We start from the raw sequence: 20,035 nt of genomic DNA, 5'->3' as shown, positions 1-20,035 counted from the left end.
CAGGACCGAAGCCGCCAGAGCCGGGCCCGCCGGATCCAGAGCGGCTTCCGGCCCTAGGGGAGACGCACTTGAGTGATCGCGAGGAGCAAACTTGGCGCTCTCAGCCTCGGGCCTCGGAGAGGTGAGAGATTCCGGCTGCTCCCCTCTTCTCCCTTCCAAAGCCGAGACCCCGCCATACACCCTCTTGCCGCGTCGCAGGACCCCAGACGCAGGAGTGTGTGCGGGGAGACCCGGGGAGCGCGTCGCCTGCGCGTCGCCCTCTCCCCGAAGCTACTGTGCGGCGCTTCGGCGGTATTCCGGGGCCGTGCACCGGTCCATCGCTCTGAGTTTGTCTGTATTCTGCCCCTTTCGGTCCGGGTATCCGTTTGTCTTGGGCTCTGTGACTGTGTCTTTCGCCTTCGGTGAATCCCTGCCTCGTTTCCTGTGGAAACCCTGCATTTTTTGGGGGGGGTATTTCTTCGAGGGTCCGAGAATCCCTCGCTCCATTTCCTTACCCCCAGCCGCACTGCAGGGCTGCCCCCTCCTTTCTGGCCGGACTTGTAGGCCCTACGGACCGGCATCAGGACCCCTAAAGACACCTTCCTCAATGAGTCCTGACCTCAGCCCCAGGCCAGCGTTGCCTCGTCTCTCAGGAGCCCCCCGCACACAAGGCTGGTCCTTGCCCTTCTTCTTACCAGCCGGGTTTCTGCCCAGCCCATTAGGCTCTTTTCTCCCCTGGCCAGGAACCCAACATCCAGTAGACTGGGCCCATCTCAACCCTGAGAGGTGACAGGAGTAATGGGCATGGCCGTGGGCAAGAACTGAGCTGATGGACAGGCCACTGCTCCGCCAGCGCCGCGCAGTGGTCAAAGCCCCGCATGCGAGGCCCGAGACCCAGCTGCCGTCCGCTGTCATAAGGCTGTCTGACAGCCACCAAGCTACTTTCCCTACCCAGCCTCAGTTTCCTGCTTTGCCTGGGAGTTAAGAGCAGAAACCCTGATGTTAAGCTGCTGGGATTCTGGTTCTCACTCTCTTACTTACTGACTCTGTCATGTTGGATACATTTCTTTAACTCTTTGTGCTTCTGTTTCTTTCTCTGTAAAAATGAGATTTAAAAGCATCTACTTCGGGGCGCCTGGGTGGCTCAGTGGGTTAAGCCTCTGCCTTCGGCTCAGGTCATGATCTCAGGGTCCTGGGATCAAGCCCCGAATCGGGCTCTCTGCTCAGCAGGGAGCCTGCAAAGAAGAAGAAAAAAGAAAAGCACCTACTTCATGACTAATACCTAAAAGTAGTTCTGTCACTCTAGTCTATTTATGAAGAGGGTATTGGGAGCACTTTGCACTTTGCAGACTCTTGGGGAGAGAGAAGACAGGCGAGGTGTAGTCTCCCACCCAGATCTCAAGCTCTGATCTAGCCCCTCACTGGGTTACCCCTACTGGGATAATGTTTATCTAATCCTCTGTAGTCACTGCGCTGAATCAGATCCCCTGTAGAGAGGTGCTAGGAGCAGGGCGGGAGGGATCTCCTGGCCCCTACAAGCTGGAACTCAACAGGGTTGATGTGGGGGCAGATACATTCTTTCCTCTAACAGTTTCCAGTCTACGGAATAATCTAATATAAATCTAACTTTCCCATTCCACGGTTGGGACAACCAGAGGCCCAGACGAGGGAAGGGACTCACCTAGGCTCCTGCAAGATAGAGCAGGGCCAGGTGCTTATCACTTAATCTTCGTGATGGAGGTCTCTATCCTCTCAAGCCATCTGGCTGAGAGCAGAGGAGAGTGGAAGCAGGTCTGGCTGCTCCTATCCAGGGAGAGAAAGTCCTCTGTGGCCCCTACACACACTCCTCAGACCAAGGGGCCACCTGGTGTGCAGGGTCTGCCTAAACAGGCTGTCCTCAGGAAGGAGAAAAGTGGTCTAGTTCTCAAACCATGGACAAGGAGTTAGTCAGGGCTAGTGGCTTTGGGGGATTGGAATTTTCTAGGTGATAAGGCCCTCCAGAGAAAAAGGATTGGCGGGGGGGGGTGCTCTTTGGAAAGAAGTGTTTTGCATGAGTCCAAATAAACTCATACACCTAGGGTTGCTAGGTTTAGCAGATTTATTTTATCTGGTCACCTTACTCATACCCCAAGCTCGTGTATTACTTCATGGAGATCTCGCTGGAACTCGCAGATACCCCACACTGTCTACCACACATCAGCTCTAGCCTGGCTCTGCTCTGCTAGTAGCTGAGAAAACGGGGAGGAAAATCAACATTGGTCTCATCTTACTGCACCTCACCTTCTTCTGAATGTCTTCGTTTCTAAAATGGCAGGCAGGAACCAGTCACTTCCCTCCTCGCCAGCACTCTTGGGTTTCCCAGGCTCCAACCTCTTGGCCAGCTTCAGGGTCAGACTGGCTGAGGCATTTTGTGCCCATGTAGCCCAGGTTCCAGAGTGCAGGCAAGACTCCCAGGAGCAGCTGCTAGCCTTTGCCTCGGCCTGGCTCTCCTGCAGGCGCGCTGCTGCTCAGATTCAGGTTGGGGAAAAGGGATACAGGCGTCTAGCCCTTGTTCTGCAATGTGGGGGTGGAACATGATCTTAAGGAATCATCCAGACCCTTCAAACACATATACTTTTCCAGGAGTGCAAACAGGCTCAGAGGTCATGTGACTCAGCCAGGCTTTTGAAGTGCTGCTCCCAATTCCCAGGGTTGGGTTGGACACAGGTGTCCAGACTCACAGGCCAGAACTCCTTTACTTATCCAAATAATGACGCTTAGCCCCTGTCCAAGCTTGGGAAAGGTGTTTCTGGCAACCTCCCATCCCTCCCAAGGTTTTAGTGTAAATCTAGATTTGTCTTGAACAGTGTCAGGAGTAGGTGAGTGGTGGGCTGGGAGAAGGTCCACTAGGACCTTTGGAATGCATTCAGTTTTCTGCACTTCCCCCAGGCACCAGGCTTTCCCACCTGTGGGCTCAGCTTCCTGTCACATTTGCTATCTGGGTGACTCTGTCACTTCCCTCAAGGGAAAACCTATGCTTCAGCCACGGGGCCTGAAGCCTCCAAGAAGCAGGAGGCCACAGGCTCTGTGTGTCTTGGCTACAGTGTCACTAATAGAGTCTGGCTTCTACCTTCCTCTGCCTTACTATTTTGCCACCTCCTTCACACAGCCAAGAAACAACTGGAGGCTTTGGGGGGACACCTTTTGGGAGGGAGGTCCACCCCAAAATGCTCCGACAACCGGGAGTTGTTGCGTGTTTGCTTTGATGTGTTGCTAGCTATCGGTGGTGTCCCTCCCTTCATGGCTCCTCTCTTGCCTCCTTATGGTCGCCCTAGACGTACTGTTCTGGACTAAGGGAAAACGACAGCTATCAGATGGTTTTGAGAATCTAAAGAAGTCAGTCGCCAACGTGGCGAGGAGCGGCCCTGAGCTAAGGGGGAGGCGGGAACGCGGAGCGGAGCGACCTCAGGCGCGGCCTTCCCGCCGTGTCAATTCTGCGAGCACAGCACGGCCTCCGCCGTGCAGGGGGACCCCACGCGCGCACACTTCTCTAATTTTATTCACAAACTCTGCCAGCCTCAGGGAAAGCTGCGGGACGCGCGCAGTCGCCCCTCTTCCCAGCTCTGCGGTGGAGAGACGGTTATTTGGCCGAAGCCCGAACATCCCCGACCCTTTTCTTCACCCAGATCCCCGCCTGTTCCTGAGCGATCGGCTCCCTTGGCCCCGAGCGGGAGGCGGGAGACTCCAGATCGGGAGACCTGCGGGGACGAACCTCAGGCGGCGAGGCTCCCCTCACACAGGAGCGGGACCCCAGGTCAGAGTTAAAAGAGAGGCCAGACCCACAGCAAGCACAGAAATGACAGGGCTTCCCGCGTTTGCGCCTTCGCCCCAGCCGACCACCCGCCCGACCCAAGCGCCTCTGAACTGCTCCCCACACCTCCACGGACCCTCCACTTCTCCGAGGAAATGTCTTTCTTTCCTTTCACCAGGCCCGGCCTCGGTCGCCTCCCGGCCCCCCATCCCGGGACGACATCGTAGGGAGCTCGCTTGAGCCTGGTCCGGCCCCAGCCCTGCGCCGCGGTTGAGACCCGGACGAGCTGCGGAGCCTGTCGACTCTGGTTCGCGGGAAGAGGGTTGCGGGCCCAGGCGAGGGTGAAAACAGCTCGGCTCCGCAGCCGCCCAACCTGGGGCCCTGGCTTCGCAGCGACCGCGGTGCGACAAGCTCCCCTAGCTGGGGAGACGCACAGCTGCAGGCAGGGGAGAAAGGGACGCTTCCAGGTGTGTCGGAGCGTCAGCCCCAGCTCCTACTGTCTAAGTGCGCCCTGGGTTTCTGTGAACGAGGGTCTCTTTCTTCGTCCCTCCGAGGATGGAGCTGTTTTTCCTCCCTCTGCGTGCGTGTGCCCCTCCCGACGGCGGTGGCTCTGTGTGCCCGTCCGACCAGCGTCTGTCCCGAGTGCTCCCCTGCCAACCGCACGACCTGCGCGGGGACTGCCCTGGAAGCCTCGCCTTCCAGACACACCGCTCTGCCCCCGAGCCGGAAGCGGCGCGACATGGCTGGGCCTGCAACCTATTCCAGGCCTGCAGCGTGACCCTAGCGGGGAAGGAGGATGCGTGAGGGTGCAAGCCTCGGTGTGTGTTTGGGAAGCAAGCGGGGAGAGGGGACAGCGCCCAGGCAAGGCGCGGCGGAGAGCGGTCAACAGTGTAGCAGCGGCCGCGTGCCCACCAACTGCGCCGCCCGCTGGAGCAGCGAGACCCCGGGACCCGGACGCCCTTCCGCAGCCCTGGAGTGGGGCAAGGCGGGAGGGAATTGAGGAGGGGGCCTAGCGGTCCGAATCCGGTAACCGACGCAACATACACACACGCACTCGCGAGCGCGTGCGCGCGCGCGCGCACACACACACACACACACACACACACACACACGGAGGGAAGGGAGGAGGGGGCCCAGCTGTCCGAACCCGGTAACCGACGCAACATACACACACGCACACACGCACGCCTTCGCGGTTAGCCTTTCGGAGCTCCAAGCCCGTGCGGAGCCGCGTGAGCTCCATAGAAGCAGAGCAAGGGGACCAGAAGGAGTCCCTGCCTTGCCGGGTAGACGCCGGTGACGGATTCCTGGGGAACAGCGACCTCTGGAGGAGCGGCGCGTCCACGCAGAGAGTCAGGAATAGGAGGACCGGGTCTAGCACCAGAGGGCCCTTTCTCCACCCACCCCTTTGGCAAAGTCATCCAGAGACTCATAAACTCTGGACTCCTCTTTGCTCATGCTTGCTTCCTTTCCCAACCTGTACTCATGTTTAAGATCCTTGCCCAAATCCCGCCTCATCCAGAAAGAAGTCTTCTCGAAAGCCCAAAGCATCTTGCCTTCTTCCTGCTCTGATCTCAGGACTGAAAGGCTGAACCCTTGACAAGAGCGCCGGCACCCCAGCGCTGCACAGCCAACCTGCTTCCTGCCTCGGCCTCGCCTTTCTCCAAAAGACCGTTAATCCATGCACTCCACCCATCCTTTGCACTGCATGCTGGGTGTGCTGTTTTTCTTTCCCTTCAGTAAATAAAAGGCAAGTCATTTATCCCAAAATTAGACTGCAGACTTTCAAAGTCCGTTTCCCAGAGGTGGAAACCCAGAGGGAAGGCTGACTTGCCCAAGGTCACAGAGCAAATTGGTAGCAGAGGCGGAACTAGATCCTTAACCTCTCATTTCCCAAGCCCAGAGCCCTCTCCATTTCACCTAGATGTAGGGAAGGGCTTATTTTGAGGGGTCAGGCCTGGTTGGGGTGTCCCGGAGTGGGGAAACACAGGAGAGAATGGGGTAGGGGGGGCACCACTCCAGGGTGGGGCAGGAAAGAAGGAAGAGAGGACAAAGCTGCCCTGGAAACTTGTCACTTGTCACTCGCTTTCCTCAGTCACTTGCTTTCCTCAAGCCCAGCGCAGATCAAGCTACTTTGAAGGACTCTAAATGTCAGGGGTTGGCCAAGTGTCTTCCATCAAGAGGTGGGTGGGCTGGAGGCTGGACACAGCCTCAATTCAGGCCAATATGGCCCTCCCCTCTGCCCTGGGAAGGGGGAGATGGGCTAAGAAATCTCTGCTAATACACACCCAGGGGTTGCTGCTAGACCTCCTAGCAGCAGGAGGAGGCCCCCTGGTGCCTGCAATTAGAACCTTGAAGGAGAAGCTGGGAGGCCCCAGTGATAGCTGCTCCCAGCTGCTTTGCTTTCAGGGAATCCTGTGCTTGTCTGCACAGGTGGCCCCTGCCTGTGTGTCCTGTCACCCCCCCTCCCATGAACACACATGCCAACCCCTGCACTCCACTCTGCTTCGCTCACCCCGTTACCATTGCCCGCTGCTCACTCCTGCCAGCCTCCGTCCTCCTGATCCTCTGCCCATTTCAAATGTCAGACTTGAGGAGATGCTTCCCCCCAACAACACTGCCCATTGGCCAGGCTATGAGGGGTTCCTGCCTGTGTGCCCCCAAAACACTTGACTCCCTCCACTGTCATCATTTATCTTCCAGTCTGTCACCCTCTATGGACTGTTCCTTGAGAACACTCATTATGTTGCCTTCATCCTCATGTTTCCTCACCTATAAAATGGAGTAATAATTGTACCTACCTCACTGAGTTCTTGTGAAGATTAAATGAGCTAATGCTTATAAGGCTGTCAGTCCAGTGCCTGAAACTGTAAAAGGGCCTATCAAACGTTTTTCATCATTATCACTCTGCCTCCTGCCAGACAAAAAACCCAGCACATAGTAGGTATTCCATGAATGTTAGATGTGTGGATACGGGATCGAATAAGTAATGAATGAACAGTGTGCCAAATTTCTCCCTCTTGTCTGGGACTCCCCAGACAGACAGCTTTCATCACCAGTGGAAATATGTGTTCCTTGAAAACAGACATTGCTTCTCCCCCAGCAGTTCCCATCTGGGGATGGGAATGAAGAGAACATGTTCCTCTGTGAGAGGGAGTCTTTCCATGGTCCCTGATCCCAGCATTCATTAGATTTCTTTCTTGTGTTCCCTGCCTTGGTTTCCTTCTTTTAAAAAGGTTGCAACGAATCAAACCAGCCAAAACCGGACAAAATCTTCCAGGGGCTCCCTGTTGCTTATAAGACAAAACTCACTCTCCTTAGCATGATAAACTGAACATGTTCGGGGGTGTCCCATCTCTCTGTTGGATAAGACTTCCCTTCCCACAGTCCACATGGTCCTGACGGGACTGTCCAAGCTCTGTGTCCTTCACACTGACTTCCAAGAAAAGACAGCCAACCCATCAGGATCAACCATAATATTGCAAACCCAAGGCCCAGCAATTGGTATTGGCAGGAGTAAGTGACCTAAACCAAGCCAGTCACTCCTTCTGTAAGATTTGATATATGGACTCTGGGACTTCATGAGGGCTGCTTCTCCTTTTGGACTAGAAGATCACATGGACAATGCTGTTTGACATGGAAGCCCATACACAGGGGGGAAACAGCTTAAAGAGAAAGACAGCTTAACAACAGTGTGGCATCCACTGTCTCTGCCCCAAAACTAGAACCCTTAGACCTTCCAAACACTCTAAAGATATTCTCCCTTCTCTTAAGCTATGTGTAATGATGTTCTGCTAGTTTGAGTTGAATTTCACAAACAACAGAGCCACAAGAGAGAAGGATCCCGGGTCCCTGAAACCTTTGAGGTGCATGCCACCCTGAACTGCCTCACAGACTTCTGGGAAAAGGAAACACATTTCCAATGCGGGTTAAGCCACTGTTGTGGAATTTTCTTGGGGGGGCGGTTGTGGCAGTGGTGGTGGAGTCCGTTACTCATAACTGAACTTAACCCTAATTAATACCAAGAGGCGGGTGGGAAAGGTGCCCTATAGACACAAAAGACCAGTCTAGGATCATTAGCTTGGAGGATAAAGGGCTCAGGGTTGACACAGCCGCCATCTTCAAATCTCTATAGGGCTGACCTGGAGCATAGAGACCAAGGTGGAAAGGAGCCTAAAGGTTGTCAGGATCTCCTTCCATGGAGTTCCAGTATCTGGGACTCCATGGAAGGAGAGCCTTCTAATAGGGCTATCACTCATTGAGGCAATAGGCTACACTGATGGGAGTGAGCACCCCATCACTGGAAATGTGTGAGCTGTGGCTAGGTAGTCACTGGATAGGAATCTAGGTACAGCAGACAGACTATAAGTCTTAGAGATGGGTTCAGATCATGCTTCCATCATGTATTAGTCTCCAACCAATAACCTTTCTAAGCCCCAGTGTCCTTGTTCATGAAGGATCTAGAGAGCTGGGTCAGAGACAGAAACCAAGGAAATTTCCTAACCTGTCACCTCACAGAGACTCCTGACGCCTAGTATTCTAGCGGGAGCCAGCTATGGGTCAGGAAGCCTTGTCAAGGATCCTTGCTGACCTCTCCAGCCTTGGCATTTTTGAGGATGCCTGCTCCAATCTGCCAGCAGGATGGACCTCTGCCTGGTTTGTTCCTGAGACTGGAGAGGAACAGTGGAGCCCGAGTTGAGGGGCCTGAGATCGCCTCCCATCGCTGCCGCTTCCCTCCTAGGTCCTCCACTTCCTCATCTGACATGTAAGAAGGGTATCCTCTGTTTTGAACAGTCTGGCTCAGAAATCAGGACTCTTAACTACTGTGTCCTACCCACAATTCCAAAGGTGAGTGATTGCCATTCACAACAATACTGATAACCATGTTTCTGTGTGGTCTTGACCTGCCCAAGGCTCCTGCTCATCCTGGTCTCCGTCAGCCAGAATGGTACCATCTGCTACATGAGCTGACGCCACAGACCTGGGCCAACCCAGACACTCCTGGGATCCTGAGGGCCTTGTTTTATGACCTCAGTTTGGCTGCCCCTTATTCACAGGCATGCCTCTCACAGGGCGCTTCTTCCTGGGTCTTCCTTCACCCTCTTCCCCCAACAAAGCAGGCCTCTCCCAGTGAAATGGGAAATCCAAGGCCAGAGAGGAGCAGATCTTAGAACATAACCCAATGATCAGAAGGAGGTCACAACTGGGGATGAGGGATGGCAGAGAAAAGTAGACAGCAGCATTTGGCAAGAGGCTTGAACAGTGGAGGTCTGAAGACCGAGCTTCCTACACCTGCCACTGATGCCCAAGGCTTGGAGAACGGAGAAGGAGCCATCACTCTGGACCGATTGGCAGCCCAGGCACAGACCCCACCCATGGTGGAGGTGGCAAGTGCCCAGGCTTCTCAGATCTAGAGGCCAAACCATCTGGTGAGGGACCCTAGTGAGAGGTTCTGATGGGAAGGTCACAGGGAAGAGGGCAGCGAGGTTTGAGAAAGTGGAATTCTGACCACAGTCACCAAGGGTTCCTTTGAGAAATAAAGTGGACACCGCCCAGAGAGCCGATGTGGTCATAGGGGGCTTGGTGTGCTGACAAGGACTGCGTGGAAATGCACTTCCAGGAACTTTTCCTGCAGATGGACCTGCATACATGGGACACATGCTGGCTCTCACTGCAGCCGGTTCCAGAACGCCAAAAGGTGGGAAACAGTGTAAGTGTCCATTGACAGGGGGTTGATCAAGCAAATAATGGCACATCTCATGAGGAAATAGTATGTTGTGTAAAATAAAATAAAGAAGTTCTTTATCTATTGATCTGGAAAGAGTCCAAGATATTTTATTGAGTGGAAAAAATTCAAGATACTTAACAGTGTAAAAACATTATGCTTCCAACTGTGTCTTTTTAAAGGAGAAAATAAGGTCTATTTGTTTTGGTTTGTACATGCAACAAAAATATCTAGGAGGATGAATAAAAAACTAATAAACATTATTTGTTGGGGCAAATTAATGGGGAACAAAAATGGAAGAGAGACTTTTCACTGAATACTTTTTTATAATTTTAAAGCCAAGAGAATGTATAGCCAATTCAACAATTGAATAAATACTAAGGCAAACAATGGAATCATCCGAGTGAGTAACACAGAGTATGTAGAACATATGAGTAATAAAAACTGTAACTATGTGGTAAACACTTTCTATGGGCTCCAATCCAAAAATATGGCTGGTGGCTAATGTGAAAGGCAGGGATATTTAAGCCCGATCTAGTGGGTGCCTGTGGGTGCTAGCCTGTCATCCATCAGACAGGGAAGTAGGCAAATCTACTAGCTAGGAACCCAAACTTTCTACCTTACCCTTTTCCTCTTCTCTTTCCATCCTTTCCCTATTTCTGCCTCTTGTCTTGGTACCACCTAAATTGCTTTGGAAGTAGTCAGCCTTTTTTAGCCAGCCAGGCTGAACAGGGATTAGGAATGGAGGAAAGGGGGTTTCATAGAAACTGGAATAGCAGGTCTTCTCCCTTCCTTCAAAACCCCAAACCAGAGCTTACCTCCTTTAGGAAGCCTTCCTTGTGAAGCCCACCAAGCCCCGGTCCCTACACAATTCAGGAACCAGTCCGATGCCTAAGCTGGGGCCTGTGTAACCCTCAAGCAGGGTCCAGACCTCTTGTCTTTAATCAATCTCCAGCCCCAAAACCTCAAGCCCAGCCTCCAGACTAGGGGTATCTCAGGCCAAGGTCCAGTGTGTCCAGCCCTAGTGAGGCTGCCCGGTGAGGGAAACAGGGTCGAATATCCTCACCCACCATCACAATGGCTTTAGCAGTTACAAAAGCATTATCACTCTGGCAGATAGGGCAAGGCTCTTTCAGAAGAGACCGCGGCTGAGCTCAAGGCAGAGGCTCCAACTGGTGAGTGACCAAGGTGACCTACATGCTCCCTCATCTTGTCAGCGCTCTGCATACAATATTGTCATCCACCTATGTTTGACTCCTCGAGCAGGGTTCTTTATCTATTTTATTTATTTATCTGATTCATCTGAGTCCTTAGCTGGAATGAGGAACACACAGTCACGGAGCTTGGAGAGTGTTGGGAATGGCTGTGAAAGACAGAGGAAGGAAAGGGGTTGCCTAAATGCTTGAGCAGACCCCATATTTCCGGACCTCAGCCCAGCATACTTTCCTCTATTTCCCTTTCACAGAGTAGATCAATTCTTGGCAGCTGGGACTGCCTACCCCATCCCAAGCCCCCCTACAATGGGGCAGCTACCAAGGGCTGCCAAGAAGAATGGAGGTGGACAGGAGATCTGGGAGCGCTTCCCAGGCAAGGTGGTAACTGAAGCCAGTTTTCCTCTTCCACACCAAGCAACTGGGTTACTCACTGGAGCAAGTGACTTTCAGCAGCATAAGCCACTCCCAGCCCCAAACAGCATCCAACTGGATCCCGGTCAGGTGCATACAAGGTGGCCAATAGGTGGCGCTTTTGTCTCCACAAAAATGGTGAGGGGAGAGGAAGGGAGGAGGGGTGTACTGGGAAAGGGGTCTGAGTCAGGGAGCCCAGAAGGGGCGGGGAGTGGAAAACTGAAAGAAAAACGATTCTAAAATTTGTCACTTGGCTTGGAATGTACCTTTCAAGATCAGGGCTGGGGAGGGGGCTGTGAAGGGGATGTATATTAGGGAGAATGGAGGAATTTGGGCGGGCTTTGGAGCCAAGTTTCTACTTCCATTTGCTTCTTCCTCACAGGCAGAGAATGACTTTGGAGTTAAGTGTACCTGGAATCAAGTTCTGGGTCAGTAAGTTTGTAGCTTGACCTGGGTGAGTCACTTAAATTTTATGAGCCCCAATTTCATATCCTGTAAATTGGCGCTGATAATTCTAATAGTGACACTCTGCATTCCAGGAATAAACTGTATTTGATCGTGCTTTTTTTTTTTTTTTTTTTTTTTTTTTGGTAATACACTACTAGATTCAATTTGCTGATATTTCATCCAGGAGCTTTGAATCTGCTTTCATAGGTGGGAATGGCTATGTTTTCCATCCTCTCCACTTCTTTATCAGGCTTCAAAAAGATCATTAAATAGAATTGGAATGACTTCCATTTCTTCTGTGTTCTAGAACAATTTATATAACTATACATTATATGCAAATAATGTATAATATGTAGCTATATTATCAAAGAAAAATACATTCCGTGATGTATTTTCATGGGCAAAACCAACTAGCCTAGGTGCTCTCTGGTGGGCGCAAAGGAGGGACAGTTTCTGACAGTGTTTTCTCTTTCTTCTGTACTAATGGTCTAATGAGTTTAATCACTCCTCAGATCAGTCAAGCCAGACAAGGTGGTCCACCACTCAAATGACCACCCCAAACTTTCATAGTCAGCATGAGGCTACAACTATATGACAAATTTGTAACCTCTGTGGAATAAGAAGATTTTAACCAATGGTTGGTTTCTTCTATACCTTTGTTTTTCTGCTTTTGTTTTTTAAAGATTTTACTTATTTATTTGACAGAGAGAGAGAGAGTGAACACAAGTAAAGGGAGTGACAAGCAGAAAGAGAGGGAGAAGTAGGCTTCCTGCTGAGCAGGGAGCCCAGTCCTAGGATCCGGGGATCATGACCCAAGCCGAAAGCAATTGCTTAACCAACTAAGCCACCCAGGCACCTCTTTTCTATAGCTTTGTATACCTATTTTCCTCCATCACCATGGCTACCTCCTCCAAGCTACCATCCTTCTCTGCCTGGATACTACAGTAGCCTTGTCATTGGTCTCCCCAACCCACCCTATCCCAGATCCCCTCTAATAGTTTATTTAGGGCTATGAAATTTCCTCTAACCACAGGTTTGACTATATTCTGCAGATTTTTTTTTTTTAGGATTTTATTTATTTACTTGAGAAAGAGAGCATGACCAGTGGTAGGGGCAGAGGGAGAAGCAGGCTCCCCACTGAGCAGGGCGGCCTGATGTGGGGCTCGATCCCAGGACCTTGGGATCATGACCTGAGCCAAAGGCAGCCACTTAACCGACTTAGCCACCCAGGCGTCCCTATCCTACAAATTTTAATATGTACTTTTCTCACCTTTATTAATTTATGAATGGTCTGTAGTTTCAATTTTCCTCTAACCTGAGAGTTATTTAAGTAAGCATTTTTTAATATTCAAGGGCTTCATTCAAAATGTGGTCCAAGAACATATTCTTATAGGAATTTATGAATATTTTTGGTTGGTGTACACATTCATATAAGCATATAATGAACCACTTACATGGCCTCCTGATATAAATATCAGAGAGCTGATATTTAGAATCCTCATTTACATTTATTGTCAAGTACTACTTCTTTAATCTTGAGACAAGGCAAAAAACAATGTTGACTTTATAAGTAAATGCTGCATTTGGGCCAGTTGGTGGCTTCATTCAAAAGAAAGCAATGGGAGGGGCACCTCGGTGACTCAGTTAGTTAAGCTTCTGACTCTCATCTCAGCTCAGGTCTTGATCTCAGGGTCATGAGTTCGAGCCCCACGTTGGAAAAGAAAGAAAGGAAGGAAGGGGAGGAGAAAAGAAAACAATGGAGGATGAATTTAGTCATCATGGCTTAAGGCATACCAAACCCAAAAGACCTGTAATGGAGCAGTCAAGGCCACATTTATGGTGCAAATGATTTATTTAGTTTCAGCAAAATGATATCTTCTTTTACATATGATTAATGTTATATGAATTTTTATCTTGTAGCTCTCTTTGAATTTAATTTAGAATAAATTTTTGTTTTCCAGTTGTATAAGAGACACAAGTCTAAGGATTTGATACCTGCCCATGTTAAATGACATTATAATAAAAAGTAAGGTCAATACTGGGTCCACAGAAATTTTTGTTTAAGAGAAGACCACTGTAGCCTCCTGTATCTTACAAAATCCTGTCTCACCTCATCTCCCAGAGAGGTCCTTCACATGGGCTTAAAACCAAACCTGTCACTAAGAGTAGAAGGTTTTCCATATTGTGCATTTTTTCCTCTGCCTTCCCAAGTGAAAGCCCATGGGCATGAAAAATTGTCCAAAGGAGGCTCTCCATTGATCTGCTTACCTATGTCCCTTCCAAGGATGTCACTTTCCTATGTACTCAATTTTCCCTGTGCCAGCATGATGTTGGCCACTTTCTTGAACTGGGTCCAACAAACCTTCTAACCAGCTCAGCACCATCCTGGGACCAGAGCCATCCTTCCCATCCTGTCTGCCCCCTCAGCTCACCTATATATTCCTGTAAGGGACTCAGAACTGTCCCCTGCCTTAATCCTTCTGCCAAAACATGTACCCCTCATTTCCATAACACTGACCCACTTCTCAGCTTCCCCGTATACAAGGTATACTGAACCCATATAACAACCTTCCATTCCCCTCTTCCTAAACCCCCCAAAATATGTCTACAAAGATACAGCTTTGACTCAAACATTTCATAGTCAAAGTGCACACTTAGCTTCTCATACTACAGTAATCATCTTAATTTCAGATGTGTGAAATTTTCCCCCAAATTTACCTCAACTGAAATAAATAAATCAAGAAAAAGGATGATGTGGGATCCAGGAAGCAGAGAATCCAACACTGGATAACGATGGAGGGAATTGGGGCACCTGGGTGGCTCAGTGGGTTAAAGGATAGAGCCCCAAAACACACTCTCAGGGAGCCTCCTCACCGCCCCCGGTCACCTCTCTGCCTACTTGTGATCTCTGTCTGTCAAATAAATAAATCAAATCTTAAAAAAAAAAAAAAAGATGGAGGGAATTCCAAGAAATCCCTAGGATAACAGTGAAGGGAAATTTCAGGTCCACATCTGAGCAGCAGACATGGAGAGCGATCAGCTCAGACTGGATCTGGAGGACAGAGAACTCTGGGAGAGATGCCCCCAGGAAAGGAAAAATACAACCACAGAAAGCCATGACAGATTTCCTGATAAATTTGACTTTGTGAAAAAGTTACCACAATGCTTTTGGAAGACACAGGAAGATTTAACCATAGGTACAAAGAAACCTAAACAAATGAAAAAATAAGGCATTGACTCCAGGAGAAATGAAAAGTTTCCAGAAGAAGGAGGAGGAGGAAGAGGAGGAATAAGAGGAGGAGAAGGAGAAGAATTGTAGGCTTGATACATTAGCATCCTATCAGAGAACAGTATTTACATGGTAGTAAGATGTAAATGCCAGAAGTGGGTAGTTTGGTAGGGATGGAAAGAAATAACCATTTTAGAGGTAAATGATTATTATAATAGGAAGCTAATCATCACTGTTTCAAGAGAGAGGAGTATAAGCATGGAAATGTGGGGTTGTCTGTGAAGCTCAGATGGTTAAGCTCCTGCCTTTGGCTCCATGATCCCAGGGTTCTGGACTCTAGCCCCAAGTCAGGCTTTCTGCTCAGCGGGGAGCCTGCTTCTCCCTCTCCCTCTGTCTGCCTCTCTCTCTCTCTCTCTTTCTCTAATAAATAAACAAAATCTTAAAAAAAAAAAGCATGGAAATGTGGAACTATATTCCAAAGGAGACAAATAGGAATTGAAAGTAGATGCTTCTAGGGAACAAAACAGGGATCCTGAGAGTGGGCAAAGCACTTTCATAGGACTTTGCTATTTGATTATATGCTTGTTTCAATTTAATAAAAACAAAAATTAAGTATCAAAAATTGTCTTCAGATTAAAGATGACTTCTAGTTTTCTATAAGAATGAAGGGGGAAATATTTACTTAAGGTGTCTGAAGGCTTGGACGCCTGGGTGGCTTAGTCGGTTAAGCATCTGACTTCAGCTCAGGTCATGATCCCAGGGTTCTAGGATGGAGTCTGGCATTGGACTCCCTGCTCAATGGGGAGTCTGCTTCTCCCTCTACATTTCCCCCCTGCTCATGATTGCTCACACTCTCTCAAATAAATAAAATCTTTTAAAAAAAAAAAGTGTCTGAAGACTCCATTCAGATTATTTTCTCCAAAAAGGGGACAGGGAGAATAATTTTAAAATCTTACTTCTAGATAAGTGATTGGTGCTTTTGATTTTTTAAAAAGATTTTATTTATTTGAAAGAGAAAAAGAGAGAGCATGAGTAGGAGGAAGGGCAGAGGGAGAAGCAGACTCCCACTGGGCAGGGAACCCAACATAGGGCTCGGATCCCAGGACCCTGAGATCACGACCTGAGCCCAAGGCAAATGCTAAACGGAGTGAGCCACACAGGTGTCCCTGATTGGTGCTTTTTATTTTTTTTAAAGATTTTATTTATTTATTTGATAGAGAGAGATCACAAGTAGATGGAGAGGCAGGCAGAGAGAGAGAGAGATGGAAGCAGGCTCCCTGCTGAGCAGAGAGCCCGATGCGGGACTCAATCTCAGGACCCTGAGATCATGACCTGAGCCGAAGGCAGCAGTTTAACTCACTGAGCCACCCAGGCGCCCCTGATTGGTGCTTTTTAAAGAGAGAGTGGGATTAGAGCTCCTGTTTCTGTTTGTTCAACGTCTACCAAAATGTCAGAATTCTTAGGGTATGCTATGACATATTCTGTGAGGTCATAAATGGTCTCAAATCTGATTCTGTATTGGCCTAGGAGCCTAGGACAGGGCCTGGGTATACATAGCAAGTCTTGATGCGTTGAATAAAGGAAGATTAAAGAGGCAAAAAAAAATTAAAAAAATCTCTGATTTTCCACTTCAGTGGTGACTTTTCTAGTATTTCTGTACAGACATTTCCCACCTAGTCCTCAGAGTTCCAAGACCCCGGGGACAGAGATCTGCAGGGCAGTGGCAGGAATGGAAATCCGAGCTCATAAGGCACTTCCTGGCTTCAACAGACTGCGAAGGGTTCTCCCCTTCCCTACACAGTTCTTGGATTTGGAAGGATTTTATCAAGAGGTTCTCTGAGGCAGGAGGAAGGCCTGTAACACCATTTGGAACTGAAGAAAGTTTACATTTTGATGTTTGTGGAGCTCTACTCCTTAGACACCAGGCAGGCTGGATATTTGCTGCCCGTTGGGCTCCAGAGGAGCAATTCTTATCCAACAAATGGGGAGATGGTCTCCACCTCTACCTCTTTTGCAGGTCATTTCAAGGACTGCGAGCGTGAATAAATAGGAAGGTGCCGAAGTACTGTCAACCCAGTCATTATTCAGGAAGTCAGACACATTAGACCCCAGGGAATCAGTCAGTCAAGTATTAAGGGAAGGGCTGCTATGTTTCAGGCAAATTAGTTCTGACTCTTGCTCACAGGGGTTAATAGCTGAAGGAGGGTGTCCATTCCACCCAGTCTGTACCCAGTGTCCTACCACCAAAGAGGGCCTTTCCTGCCTTCTCAAATTTCTTGCCCTTTCTCCCCTAGAAGCTGCTGGGTCTCTACCCTCACCCTCCAACACCACAAGAGAACTTTAAATTCTTGTAACTAAGAGAAGTGCACCAGGCATGTCCAACATCCAACACGCAAATCACATTCACCATGGACTCAAGACACATCATCCCATTCCCCGCCCCCAATGCTCAATCCAGGCCCTGCTAGACTGTTAGTGGTGGGGCACCTGGGAATGCCTGAGGATTAGCATTTGGGTCAGCACCAGGGAGCAGGACAAGGTGAAAGTCCAACTCCCTCAAACTGCAACCTAGGAGTCTCTCCTAGGTGCTGCCCTGTCCGTGGTGCTGGGGACGGTCAGTAGTAACCAGTTCCGGTTCTGGCTGCCTCAGCTCAAACCTAGCTAGGGAGGTAGAACAGGAGGCATAGATGATGAGGCACAGTCCAGCTCTGGAAGTTCAGCAGGGGAACATGTGGTTCATGGTCCCCTTTCTTAAAGTGGGGAGTTTTAGACTTTTAAATTGAGCCCCCAGCCTTGATCTGGTGCCTTTCCTTCAGAATACTGTGCATACTAATCAGCTGGGAATTTTGTTAAAATGAAGAATCTGATGATTCAGTGGGTCTGAGGCGGAGTCTGAGATTCTGCACTTCTAACAAGCTCCTGGGTGATGCTGAAGGTCTACGGACCACAGTTTGAGTGCAAGGCCCTAGAACACTCATTTCTCTGAGGACTGAGGACTGATCCATAAGCCCCATAAAGCAGGATTTTGCCCCTTTGCTTAGTGATGTATTTCCAGTGCCTACACTGTGCTTTGCACATTGAATAAGTACTTGTTAGAGGAGTGGCCAGTGCTCCCTTATCCATGGGAGCTGGGAATAATCTCACATAGCAGACAAACCCCCTAACTGAATACAATCATGTGCACACCCCTACCAGCTTCTGGGATGCAGCAGGTGGTAGCATTTTGCTAGGCCCACTATGTGCCCAGCTATGGCTTAATCACATCCTAATCCCACTTTATGAACCTTTGCCTGATAACTGACAAGGGGCTCACCCCGTGGCAACCCAAGATCCCATACAAAGCCCACTCTCTACCTCCCCAGTTAACTCCCCCAGGTCACCAGCCAGTACACCGAGCCCAGAGAAGAGTTCTTCTTCTTCTTTTTTTTAATCAAACCAGCTTTAATTAAAAAAATAATAACCCAATAAGTCCTACGTTTTTCAGATGTTGGGGCAGCCCACCAGCCCCCCTTTCAGTCCGGAACCCCTGGTCCTTCTCATCTCGGAGATCTGGAAGAACTGTCCTCCAGGACTGGAATAACGCAGCCAGGTGTGTCTGTTTGGAAGGGGCGCTCTCTCCCAATAAGACAGGTGCAGACGGGGAAGAGAGGGGTGGGTGCAAGTCTGCGAGGAAACGGAGCAAGACAGCAAGGGAGTCAGGAATCCAGGAGTCTGACCTCTAGTGTGTTGTGAAAACACGAGGGAAGGCGGAAGAAGTTTGGAGCCAGTCGAGAAGGCGGCTTGAGAGCGAAGGTCTGGCTTCCGAAGGCTCGGGGCTCACCAGAAACTGGGGAGGAAGCTCGCCCGCGGCGATCCAGCTCCGGGACTTGGGACCCGATACGGCGCCCCTGGGGGGAGCGCCCCGAGGAGGGCTCACAGTTGGGGGGCAGGGGGTGGGGCCGGGGGAGAGACGGCTGGAGGGTGCCCGCATGGGGACAGCCAGGTGTCAAAGGTGCGCTGGTTCCCCGAGGCGCGCTCCGAGACGGGCAAAGACGGGCAGAGACGGGGCGCGCGGGACGGGCGGCCGCGGCGGCTCACAGGTAGCGCTCGAGGCCGGGCGCGTAGCCCGGCGGCCGCAGGTAGGCCTCCCCGGGGCCGAGCGGGCCGAGGGCGGCGGCGGGCCCGGCCAGCGCCAGCAGGGGCTCGGCGGGGAGCGGGCCGGGGCCGGGGCGCGGTGCCGGCAGCCCCAGGCGCTCGGGGCCGGGCGAGTAGAGCGGCGGGGAGGCTGCGGCCGGGCAGGGGGGGAAGGCGGCGGCGGCGGCGTCGGGCGCGGGGCAGCAGGGCGGCTCGGGGGCGCCCAGCCCCGCCAGCTCGGGCGGCAGGCTCACCAGGCTGTCGACGCTGAAGAGGCGCGCGGGCGGCGAGGGCCCGGGCGCGGCGGCGGGGGGCGGCGGGGCGAGCAGCGCGGGGCCGGGCGCGGGCGCGTAGGGCGCGTAGGGGAAGGGCGGCGGGCCGGCGGCGGGCAGCGCGGGCAGCTCGGCGCGCTTGAAGCGCTTGCGGCGCCGCAGGAAGCTGCCGTTGTCGAACATGTCGGCGGCCGCGGGGTCGAGCGTCCAGTAGTTGCCCTTGCCCGGGTTGCCCGGCTCGCGCGGCACCTTGACGAAGCAGTCGTTGAGCGTCAGGTTGTGGCGGATGCTGTTCTGCCACTTGCGCGGGCTGTCGCGGTAGAAGGCGAAGCGCTCGGTGATGAAGCGGTAGATGGCGGCCAGCGTGAGGCGGCGGCCCGGGGCGTGCGCCAGCGCCATGGCGATGAGCGCGATGTACGAGTAGGGCGGCTTCCCCCGCTGCAGGGGCCGCCGCCGCCGCCGTCCCGGGCCCGGTGCGGGGGCGGACTCCGGCTCCCCGCGGCCCGCGGCCGCCTCCTCGGGCTCCGGCCCCGGTTCGGCCCCGGCGAGTGGCGACGGCGGCGGCCCCGACGGCGCGACCGAGGGCAGGGCGGGGAAGCCCGAGAAAGCGGCGGGCGGCTCCATGTCTCTGCGCCCGGTCATCGGGATGCCGCCGCCCCTGCCCGCGCAGCTCGGAGAGAGCAGGGGCCTCCGACCCGCCTTATATGGACGCGGCCCCCCGCCTCTGTCCCCCCCAAGCCTGGGGAGAGGGCTCGGATCTTCCCCCGCCGGCCAGCGCCTCCTCCCTGAATCGCTTCCCCAATCCCCTTACCATGTTCACAGTCCCCTGCCACCTACATGTCGCCCCTCCCTTGG

The 20,035-nt window shown here is 51.7% G+C and overlaps 1 protein-coding gene across 1 annotated transcript; it reads right to left on the bottom strand.

Annotated features, from left to right (window-relative positions):
• Window positions 1–18,868: 18,868 nt before the first annotated feature.
• On the bottom strand, window positions 18,869–19,822 carry FOXE3 (forkhead box E3). Its single transcript, XM_044236405.1, has one exon. It carries the CDS (start codon window positions 19,820–19,822, stop codon window positions 18,869–18,871), a length of 954 nt encoding a protein of 317 aa, XP_044092340.1.
• Between the last annotated feature and the right edge of the window lie 213 nt (window positions 19,823–20,035).

Source organism: Neovison vison, chromosome 2 (assembly GCF_020171115.1).
Source record: "Neovison vison isolate M4711 chromosome 2, ASM_NN_V1, whole genome shotgun sequence".
In the NCBI taxonomy this organism is placed as follows: domain Eukaryota; kingdom Metazoa; phylum Chordata; class Mammalia; order Carnivora; family Mustelidae; genus Neogale; species Neogale vison.
Note: the sequence above shows the minus strand (reverse complement) of the source record. Positions and strands in the feature narration are given on the sequence as shown.